General features: G+C 43.4%; 2 protein-coding genes and 8 non-coding genes across 10 annotated transcripts; all 10 read right to left on the reverse strand.

Annotated features, from left to right (window-relative positions):
* Positions 1-379: 379 nt before the first annotated feature.
* Positions 380-3789, reverse strand: LOC118285462 (60S ribosomal protein L7a). Its single transcript, XM_047329627.1, has 9 exons — positions 3767-3789; positions 3517-3661; positions 2597-2702; positions 2254-2403; positions 1832-1972; positions 1430-1509; positions 1038-1168; positions 649-713; positions 380-562 (listed from the first exon to the last, which is right to left on the reverse strand). The coding sequence occupies exons 1-8, from the start codon at positions 3787-3789 to the stop codon at positions 710-712; spliced, it is 780 nt and encodes a 259-aa protein (XP_047185583.1). The 3' UTR covers positions 380-562; positions 649-709.
* LOC118285614 lies at positions 1279-1353 on the reverse strand. The gene has a single exon (XR_004785182.1). It is a non-coding gene; the product is annotated as a small nucleolar RNA SNORD36 (small nucleolar RNA).
* On the reverse strand, positions 1585-1657 carry LOC118285616. Its single transcript, XR_004785184.2, has one exon. It is a non-coding gene; the product is annotated as a small nucleolar RNA SNORD36 (small nucleolar RNA).
* Positions 2081-2152, reverse strand: LOC118285605. Its single transcript, XR_004785173.1, has one exon. It is a non-coding gene; the product is annotated as a small nucleolar RNA SNORD24 (small nucleolar RNA).
* LOC118285603 lies at positions 2477-2549 on the reverse strand. Its single transcript, XR_004785171.1, has one exon. It is a non-coding gene; the product is annotated as a small nucleolar RNA SNORD24 (small nucleolar RNA).
* Positions 3790-5315: 1526 nt separating the features above from the next.
* Positions 5316-10218, reverse strand: LOC118284798 (60S ribosomal protein L7a). The gene is made up of 8 exons (XM_035607849.2): positions 9997-10218; positions 7571-7691; positions 7228-7377; positions 6806-6946; positions 6404-6483; positions 6012-6142; positions 5537-5606; positions 5316-5450 (listed from the first exon to the last, which is right to left on the reverse strand). Exons 1-8 carry the CDS (start codon positions 10201-10203, stop codon positions 5346-5348), a joined length of 1005 nt encoding a protein of 334 aa, XP_035463742.2. The 5' UTR covers positions 10204-10218; the 3' UTR covers positions 5316-5345.
* LOC118285615 lies at positions 6253-6327 on the reverse strand. Its single transcript, XR_004785183.1, has one exon. It is a non-coding gene; the product is annotated as a small nucleolar RNA SNORD36 (small nucleolar RNA).
* LOC118285602 lies at positions 6559-6631 on the reverse strand. The gene has a single exon (XR_004785170.1). It is a non-coding gene; the product is annotated as a small nucleolar RNA SNORD36 (small nucleolar RNA).
* Positions 7055-7126, reverse strand: LOC118285606. The gene has a single exon (XR_004785174.2). It is a non-coding gene; the product is annotated as a small nucleolar RNA SNORD24 (small nucleolar RNA).
* LOC118285604 lies at positions 7451-7523 on the reverse strand. The gene has a single exon (XR_004785172.1). It is a non-coding gene; the product is annotated as a small nucleolar RNA SNORD24 (small nucleolar RNA).
* Positions 10219-10346: the final 128 nt, after the last annotated feature.

Below are 10346 nucleotides of genomic sequence, written 5' to 3' on the forward strand. Positions count from 1 at the left end.
ATAGTGAAAGTCGAGTTGGATTCTCTTTCCCTATGTCCTATCAGTTCTCCTTTACACCTTTCCTTGGACTCATGACGTTTTCCACTGAGGTAAAGGAATAGCAGATAGGAAGGACATTTCGCGGCACCCCAATTTTTATCCACAAATTATATTTGCAACAACAAATTTTAATCTTTTGAGTTTATCATTAGATGGGGTAACCGTACTCTAGTTTAATCAATTATTTCTTCACAGCTGAGGGATCCTCTAAACACAAAATCACGTGTTTTGCAAAACATGAATTTTTCATCCCTGTACAACAACCACTTTATTTGACTGTCGGGTCAGTCAAAGAATATTTTCCTCTCATTGCTTTTGAAAATAAATTGACAGTTTCAGCTTTGTTCTGAAGTAATGTTTATTTTGTCGTAAATAATAAACAGATGACAGGACATACATTTTTTTATTCCAAACAATTTAACAAAGCTTGGTTTCCAGTTCCTTGGCCTTTTCCTTCTCCAGCTTCGTGATGCGGGCTGTGGACTTGGGGCCCCATGATGCCACCTCCCCAGTGACGACGGATCTGGAACAAAAGTTTGCAAAGTGTTATAATGGAGCAATACGGGCTGTGATATCAATGATCAACTTCACTGAATGAAGAATGCGTACCTCCTCATATCGGTCATTGTAGTTGGTCTTGATGGCTTCCACAAGCTTGGCAAGTGCACCCTTATCTATGAGAACAAAACCAGTGAACACGGTATTGACACTAGAGATGGCACTGAAATTAGAAGGGATTAACGCTCAAGTATTATGTAGATACATTTTAAATATTCATTGGTTTCAATAAAGAGCAGATATTACACCCCGTTCTATTCTCCAATTTGATGTCATGATAGCAAGCAACTTAAACCTGTGTTTGCTCAGAGCATCATGTCTGAGATTGCAAACCGCCTCAGACATGTAAGTGGCAAGTCACGCAGCTCTTAGTGTTACTAGCAAAAAAATGAAAAATGTTTCTGTGCTTTCACAGCACAGGTCAGATAACGCATACTCACGGGTTAGTCTGTGTGAAGGCAACTGAAGTGCATGTCTTTCTGTGCACCAGTCTGCCCAGTCTAGCCTTGCCCTTGACAATACAGTATGGGACGCCCATCTTGCGGCACAGAGCTGGCAGGAAGACGACGAGCTGCGGAGGCAGGGGAACCACAGAAAACATCAGTATTTCAGCATTACACCAAATTTAAGTAAATCCTAACAGAATCCTGTACTTGAAACATGTGTTCTTAGTTTGTGGTCACTGCTCAGGGTTAAAAAGCTCGTGTTTTGATCCACATAGCGGATTCAGGTGAAGAAATTCAAACATCATTGCCAGTGACCACTTTTTACACTGTCCTGAACCTAATGCATCAAGTTCCCCTGCTGCCCGGACTCTACGTGACAAACTTACTTCAATCGGATCCACATCGTGGCCAATGATGACGAGCTGGGCCTTCTTGCTCTCCACCAGGGAGGTGACGGTGTTCACACCTGTAAGCAAGTGGAAGATGAAACTTAAAACATCGGATCGGCAAACTGCCTGCCATGAAACAATTCATCTTGGCCAATGCTCAGGGTTAAAAAGCTCAAAAGCATCAAGGAGTTTTTCAGTTGAAGAAATTCAAGTTCATCACTGCATTCAGGCCAAGTAAGATGAGACCCCACCGCGTTTGGAAGATGGCACTAAATTAAACTAAAGTTACCTCATTATTTCATGATAAAACATCTAAGATGTTCCACACAACCTAACAAAAGGTTTGGTGAGTTAAGTCCCAAACGTTCTACAGTGCCTCAGTTCTTCTGTGTACCTCACCTGCACGGAGGACAGGGGGCCTCTTGGTTGGGGTATCTCCCTTTCCAGCAGCCTTCTGCTCAGCGCGGGCCAGCAGCCTTTGCCTCTTCTCCTGCTTGGTCTCTGGCCTGTACTTGTGGGCCAGCTTGAACAGCTGTGTGGCTGAGGAGGAACAAAGACGAAGGTCAAAACGTCGCCATTCGTTAAACCCCAAAACATGGATTCACGAGGCTCAGTCCTAAGAAGGAAGCCAACAGAATTTCAAGAAGCTACATCAGTGATCTTGGTGGAAAGTGTCAGCATGGCTGATAAGATAGCAAATATTATTTCACATCATTTCCACAGCAACAGTGGAACTTGAATGGTCTTGAAATACTGCAGTTTGACTCTTCGGGGAAGCCCTGCCACAAGTACTACGTCAGTAACATCGTAGAGAAACGTACCGGTCTGACGGTCCAGGGCCTGGGTGAACTGGTTGATTGCTGGGGGAACCTTCAGGCGCTTGTAGAGGATGGAGCGCTGCCTCTGCAGGCGGATGTAGCGAGGCCATTTCACAAAGCGTGTCAAATCACGCTTGGGCTGGATGTCCTGGCCTGTGGTGACAGACAACAGTGTTTAGTATCTGACATCAAATCAAAGTCAGGTTTACTTGGTATTTATCTACGGTGCATCAGCGATCTTGGTGAGAAATTTGTCTTCAGAGTTGTAAGATAGCAAATATTCTTTAACATCATCTGCACCATCACACGTCTCTTGTTCTGCAGAACAGTACAGAAGGCCACTCACCGATGCCATAGTTCTTTGGCCTCTTCTCAAAGAGGGGGTTGACGACTTTCTTGGCCTCATGTTTCTTGGCCACTGAAGGGGCCGGTGCCACCTTCTTCCCATTAGGCTGTCGAAAGAGAGAGAGAAGATATTAAGACATTAATATTAATCATTTGGGAACAAACATTGAAGTTTTGGGCCTCGCTTAATCTCTGACTCTACAACTGTGACTTAGGTCTCAAGGCATCTAAGGTCCAGCAGGTCTACAATTTAGCATCAGTTGCTTAGCATGCAGGTTAGCCTCCTCCTTCAATGACTCTTTCCAGGATCACGAAGATTTAGAGACTGAAGACCCCTTGACTGACAATACTCTACCGGCAAAACCGAGAGACGCTCGGAGGTATTAGCAAATACAGCGAGTCAAATCCCCATGGCTGGTCCGTTCACCCTGCTGGTACACACGCGCCATACAAGATACTGGAATGAGCAACCAGCTCATTACTTCACTGGAGTTATACACAAGGACACTCATCTCAGTCTGATACCATGAACGTGGATTTATAACCGAGCTACGGCTGCTAACTAACATTTCTATAAGGAAGTGTGTCTCAGGCCCTTTCGTCTACCAGCAGCACCACCGGCCGAGTCAACTGGACACAAACTACACCGCCAAGTGCCGATAAGAACCTCTCATACGTCCACAAATCACACTACTCAGTCAAGCCACGCACTTCACACACGTGGGGAACTTGAAATATAAGAGCTAAAGCTAAAGAGCAACTCGAAATCACGCGTGTTTAGCAACGTTAGCTTTAGCTCCCCGACGGGCAGCCACGTGGCTAAAGCACCGACTAGCCATGTGTCCGTTCAACTGCCAAAAACACAACATTGACAAAAAATATCGACACTACATCCACGGACAGGCTTCGCAGAAGACATACATACACTTTAGAATGTACAGCAGGACGCTGCTGCTGCCGCTGCTGCTGCGTCGTCGTCGTCGTCGTCTTCTTCTTCTTCTTCTTCGTCGTCGTCGTCGTCGTCTTCGTCGTCTTCTTCGTCTTCGTCTTCGTCTTCTTCTTCTTCTTCTTCTTCTTCTTCTTCTTCTTCTTCGTCTTCGTCGTCGTCGTCGTCTTCTTCTTCTTCTTCTTCTTCTTCTTCTTCTTCTTCTTCGTCGTCTTCTTTTCCGACAGTCTAGATGCCAATGGGCACATTGCTGCCACCCACAGGGCATAGTTATATCCATTTTTTTTAAACATCCAAAGGATCAGTCCAGTTTCCTTGATGTATTCTTTGACAGCTTTTACTGTTCCGGTTTGGTTTATTGTAGGTTTGAGTAAACTTTTAATTGACACTGTTTCAGCGCCCGGGTCTTTCACCGCTGCATGTAGCTGCTCTCTCTTCTCTGTAAAGTAACTGCAATCCATTAATAAATGTGTCACAGTTTAGTTGTTTTTTTGCAGGTTCCACACAAGCCATCCTCACGCAATCCCATCTTAAATAATTCCCATGCCAGCCCACAATGTCCCAGCCTTAGGCTAGTCATCAAGACTGCATCCCTTTTCATTAGTGTTACATACTAAAGTTGGAATGAATTCCTTATAAACATCAAAAGATTTTTGATACCCCAAAATGCTAAATCTATGTATATTGTATTAAGCCAATCATGGTAATATAATAGTTAAATCTACGTTATTTTTCTAAAAAACTGGATTGAGGAAACCAACCGGCAGTTTCTAGTCATACAAAGAGAAATACTTCTCCCCACTTGGTGGGAGATATTTTAGGTACACCATCCCTGGAGACCATTCACACTGAGGAATGAATAAATGTAGTACATAGTGACATGGTAGGTGGATGTTACCTAAACATCCACCTAAACTTTGATGCTGTAAAAATGTAATCCATGTATTTTAATTTATTTAATAATTTCATTTTCCAGGTATGGCTTGTGTGCTGCAACCTCCTACATGTGATATGCGAAGTTCATCAAGAGAATTTAAGTGTAATACAATTAAATGCTGTGATGTTGCTGACACCATCTGAAATACTGCAATGCAAGTGAGTTTGATATACTTGAGTTATACCATCAGCTCCAGCAAACATTCACTGACTAACGTGTATATAGTTGTGGATTTTTCTTCTGAAACAATAAATAAATCAATCAATGCTACTGCTTGTTTTTTCAGCTTTTACATGTATAACACTGGCAAATTTTTCCATAAACCAAATAAAATAAAATTAACATTTAAGCTAATATCCTGCAACAGAACGGCTCTGGGTACTTAACAGAAGAGACAAGCTGCAGTGACATCCTGAGCTGGAGGCCGCATTAGGATGCACCACCTCAGAATGAGTATACTCAACTCAATCCAAGGGCATTTAATAATACTGAGGTTTCCAGCTCTAAGGAAAAGGGTTTAATAACTGTTTGCACAACATTTTAGCTACAAATTATTTTGGGAACATCAAATTTTTCATTTTCAGAGTTCATCAATAGATAGGGCAACATTTCTTTAGTTTGATCTTTGTCCATCACAGCTGAGGGATCCTCTAGACACGAAATTGCACGTGTTTCGCAAAACATGAATTTTTCATCCCTGTACAACAACCACTTTATTTGACTGTCAGGTCAGTCAAAGAACATTTTCCTCTCATTGCTTTTGAAAATGAATTGACAGTTGCAGCTTTGTTCTGAAGTAATGTATATTTTGACGTAAATAATAAACAACACAGATGATTAGGACATACATTTTTTATTCCAAACAATTTAACCAAGCTTGGTTGCCAGTTCCTTGGCCTTTGCCTTCTCCAGCTTCGTGATGCGGGCAGTGGACTTGGGGCCCATGATGCCACCTCCCCAGTGACGACGGATCTGGAACAAAAGTTTGCAAAGTGTTATGATGGAGCAATATGGGCTGTGAAATTAATGATCAACTTCACTGAATGAAGAATGCGTACCTCCTCATATCTGTCATTGTAGTTGGTCTTGATGGCTTCCACAAGCTTGGCAAGTGCACCCTTATCCTCACTATGAGAGAACAAAACCAGTCAACACGGTATTGACACAAGAGATAGCACTGAAATTAGAAGGGATTAACGCTCAAGTATTATGCAGAAAAATCTATTGTCGTTTTAATTGGTTTCAATAAAGTGCAAATATTTCACCCCGTTCTATTCTCCAATTTGATGTCATGATAGCAAGCAACTTAAACCTGTGTTTGCTCAGAGCATCATGTCTGAGATTGCCAACCACCTCAGAACCTCAATTAAAACTGCCTAACTAGTCCTGTGTAAATTAGCGACAGTGTGGGATTGTCACAACAACCACTGCAGCAGGGACTGCTTTATAAACACTAAAGAGATAAAAAAGTAAAAAGCCTATTTTGGCCGGTTACGCAGCTTTTACAGCACAGGTCAGATTATGCATACTCACGGGTTAGTCTGTGTGAAGGCAACTGAAGTGCATGTCTTTCTGTGCACCAGTCTGCCCAGTCTAGCCTTGCCCTTGACAATGCAGTATGGGACGCCCATCTTGCGGCACAGAGCTGGCAGGAAGACGACGAGCTGCGGAGGCAGGGGAACCACAGAAAACATCAGTATTTCAGCATTACACCAAATTTAAGGAAATCTTAACAGAATCCTGTACTTGAAAGAGGTGTTCTTGGTTTCTGGTCACTGCTCAGGGTTAAAAAGCTCGTGTTTTGATCCACATAGCGGATTCAGGTGAAGAAATTCAAACATCATTGCCAGTGACCACTTCTTACACTGTCCTGAACCTAATGCATCAAGTTCCCCTGCTGCCCGGACTCTACGTGACAAACTTACCTCAATCGGATCCACATCGTGGGCAATGATGACGAGCTGGGCCTTCTTGCTCTCCACCAGGGAGGTGACGGTGTTCACACCTGTAAGCAAGTGGAAGATGAAACTTAAAACATCGGATCGGCAAACTGCCTGCCATGAAACAATTCATCTTGGCCAATGCTCAGGGTTAAAAAGCTCAAAAGCATCAAGGAGTGTTTCAGTTGAAGAAATTCAAGTTCATCACTGCATTCAGGCCAAGTAAGATGAGACCCCACCGTGTTTGGAAGATGGCACTAAATTAAACTAAAGTTACCTCATTATTTCATGATAAAACATCTAAGATGTTCCACACAACCTAACAAAAGGTTTGGTGAGTTAAGTCCCAAATGTTCTACAGTGCCTCAGTTCTTCTGTGTACCTCACCTGCACGGAGGACAGGGGGCCTCTTGGTTGGGGTATCTCCCTTTCCAGCAGCCTTCTGCTCAGCGCGGGCCAGCAGCCTTTGCCTCTTCTCCTGCTTGGTCTCTGGCCTGTACTTGTGGGCCAGCTTGAACAGCTGTGTGGCTGAGGAGGAACAAAGACGAAGGTCAAAACGTCGCCATTCGTTAAACCCCAAAACATGGATTCACGAGGCTCAGTCCTAAGAAGGAAGCCAACAGAATTTCAAGAAGCTACATCAGTGATCTTGGTGGAAAGTGTCAGCATGGCTGATAAGATAGCAACTATTATTTCACATCATTTGCACAGCAACAGTGGAACTTGAATGGTCTTGAAATACTGCAGTTTGACTCTTCGGGGAAGCCCTGCCACAAGTACTACGTCAGTAACATCGTAGAGAAACGTACCGGTCTGACGGTCCAGGGCCTGGGTGAACTGGTTGATTGCTGGGGGAACCTTCAGGCGCTTGTAGAGGATGGAGCGCTGCCTCTGCAGGCGGATGTAGCGAGGCCATTTCACAAAGCGTGTCAAATCACGCTTGGGCTGGATGTCCTGGCCTGTGGTGACAGACAACAGTGTTTAGTATCTGACATCAAACCAAAGTCAGGTTTGCTTGGTATTTATCTACGGTGCATCAGCGATCTTGGTGAGAAATTTGTCTTCAGAGTTGTAAGATAGCAAATATTCTTTAACATCATCTGCACCATCACACGTCTCTTGTTCTGCAGAACAGTACAGAAGGCCACTCACCGATGCCATAGTTCTTTGGCCTCTTCTCAAAGAGGGGGTTGACGACTTTCTTGGCCTCATGTTTCTTGGCCACCGAAGGGGCCGGTGCCACCTTCTTCCCCTTAGCCTTCTTTCCCTTAGGCTGTTGAGAGAGAAGATAGTAAGACATTAATATTAATCATTTGGGAACAAACATTGAAGTTTTGGGCCTCGCTTGATCTCTGACTCTACAACTGTGACTTTGGTCTCAAGGCATCCAAAGCTCCAGCAGGTCTACAATTTAGCATCAGTTGCTTAGCATGCAGGTTAGCCTCCTCCTTCAATGACTCTTTCCAGGATCACGAAGATTTAGAGACTGAAGACCCCTTGACTGACAATACTCTACCGGCAAAACCGAGAGAAGCTCGGAGGTATTAGCAAATACAGCGAGTCAAATCCCCATGGCTGGTCCGTTCACCCTGCTGGTACACACACGCCATACAAGATACTGGAATGAGCAACCAGCTCATTACTTCACTGGAGTTATACACAAGGACACTCATCTCAGTCTGATACCATGAACGTGGATTTATAAACGAGCTACGGCTGCTAACTAACATTTCTATAAGGAAGTGTTTCTCAGGCCCTTTCGTCTACCAGCAGCACCACCGGCCGAGTCAACCGGACACACACACACACACACACACACACCGCCAAGTGCCGATAAGAACCTCTCATACGTCCACAAATCACACTACTCAGTCAAGCCACGCACTTCACACACGTGGGGAACTTGAAATATAAGAGCTAAAGCTAAAGAGCAACTCGAAATCACGCGTGTTTAGCAACGTTAGCTTTAGCTCCCCGACGGTAGTGCCGGCTAGCCTTGTGTCCGTTCAACCAAGTTTCAGCCAAAAATGGACAATACCGCGGCAAAATATCGACACTACACCGACGGACAGGCGTCGCAAAATACATACATACATTTTAGAATGTAAGAACAAGCGCGCGGACGAGGATGCACACAGATAGAACGGATCGGAATCTTCCGCAGAAGAGGAGGCTATGTACCCACCATGTCGGTTCAGACAGAAAGGAAGACCGAGGCATTCTGGGTAGCCTAAATACCGCGAGGCTTGCAGCGTGGTTACGTGGCCACTAGGGCACCGATCTGGAGTCAGGCGTGACAGCGGCTCGCCCGCTCCGGCTGTATAGTGTTAAAAAGGAGGAGACTGATTCGAGATCGGTTTTACAATGTAATAAACGGGCTTGTGCTTTTTGTGCGTCATATTCAACGGGACAGTATTTAAAAAAAAAAAAAAGTCCATTACCTTTTAAAGAAATTACAATATTGATATGCACAAAGCATGTTATAAAGCATAAATAGCATATTAAGTATATTACCATAAAGGTGGTGGAAATCCACTGGGTATATTTATTCAAGAAGCAAGATTTTTTTGTACCACAGATCTATGGTGTTTCTTCTCTTCTGAAGGTTCAAAGCCAAAGGACGAAACTATCTATATAAAAAAAAGATACAACTGGCTGCAACTTTAACGGCTACAACAGTAAAATGCTACTTACAAATCAATATGTCTGTAATAATAATCTATTGATGTCATGTAATAACAACAACAGCAATAATAATAATACTATCATAAGTAATAATATCAATAGTATTAATCACACAAAGTAATTAGGTTTCTGTAATTATTTTTTTTACTTATTCAAAAAACTCAGGGTCTAATTACTTTGAACCTTGTATGTAAGTTAAACTTCAGTTATAGTTGTATAAGTACTAAAATGTTTGGGTAGTATTTACATAAATGACCCAATTATAACTTTATTTTATACACGAGCATTTTGTTCTATTTATTTATTTCCCCAATTAATTTGTCAGGGACTTAATTACAACAGTTCAAAACTAAAAGACAAGCTCGCCTGTGCTTATGTCTTAAACAGACCTCGTTTTTGTGCTCAGAGTAAATCGTATACGTTCTGAAAACCTGTCTTTTGCATTTCTCTAAGTTTGTTTCTCAGCAAAGCTCAAACGATTTAAAACCAGGACACATGCGCACAGTTGAAGCACACAGCAAATCGGGGGAACCATTTAACCGACGTACAATATTATGTCACTTCCGTAAACATCCATCTCTCCATCCATCTATCTATCTATCTATCTCTCTATCTATCTATCTATCCATCTATCCATCCATTTAGCCATATATCCATCTATCTATATATCAATCTATCTATCCATCTATCCATCCATTTAGCCATATATCTATCTATCTATCTATTTATCTATTTATCTATTTATGTATGTATCTGAATGATAGTTTCTATTAAATAACACGTCGCACATACATGACAGATATATAACGAACAAGAATAACAAAATGAAACAAAAAACGAGGTTTCATCTTGTATGTCTATTCATGGCAGTGGGCTGGATCCGTGAGACTGACGTTGCCCTGTTGCCTCCTCCTCCTCCAGCCTTGCGTCGTGCCGTGCCGTGCCGCTGTGTATGGGAGGAGGAGGGGGGGAGTTGTTTGGGGATGGTGGGCCGGGGTGTCGCGTCTCTCGGCTCGGCTCCTCGGGACCTCGCTGTAGCACACGATCCGCGGCCGGTGTGGATTCGCTCGCCCGGGAAACAAAAAAAAAAACCCCAACATAAAATAGCGGCGAACCCGACGTCAGCAGCTTCTCTCCGGCAAACGCGGGTCACCCGCAGCATCAGCACACAGCTGTTGACATCGCTGCGGTGAAGTGATCTCTGAGCTTCTCTCCGGGTGAACACACAGTAAGGGCCTCTCCC

The sequence above is a fragment of the Scophthalmus maximus genome, chromosome 20, assembly GCF_022379125.1.
Source record: "Scophthalmus maximus strain ysfricsl-2021 chromosome 20, ASM2237912v1, whole genome shotgun sequence".
In the NCBI taxonomy this organism is placed as follows: domain Eukaryota; kingdom Metazoa; phylum Chordata; class Actinopteri; order Pleuronectiformes; family Scophthalmidae; genus Scophthalmus; species Scophthalmus maximus.

Excerpts from the sequence above, each read along its gene's own strand:
- LOC118285462 (XM_047329627.1), bottom strand. The coding sequence starts at position 3,789 with ATGTGCCCATTGGCATCTAGACT. Across the intron at positions 2,404-2,596 it reads GCCAAAGAACTATGGCATCG|GCCAGGACATCCAGCCCAAG; the intron begins GTGAGTGGCCTT and ends CTGTCACCACAG. Across the intron at positions 1,169-1,429 it reads ACGATGTGGATCCGATTGAA|CTCGTCGTCTTCCTGCCAGC; the intron begins GTAAGTTTGTCA and ends CTGCCTCCGCAG.
- LOC118284798 (XM_035607849.2), bottom strand. The coding sequence starts at position 10,203 with ATGTTGGGGTTTTTTTTTTTGTTTCCCGGGCGAGCGAATCCACACCGG. Across the intron at positions 6,143-6,403 it reads ACGATGTGGATCCGATTGAG|CTCGTCGTCTTCCTGCCAGC; the intron begins GTAAGTTTGTCA and ends CTGCCTCCGCAG. Across the intron at positions 5,451-5,536 it reads ACAATGACAGATATGAGGAG|ATCCGTCGTCACTGGGGAGG; the intron begins GTACGCATTCTT and ends CTTTTGTTCCAG.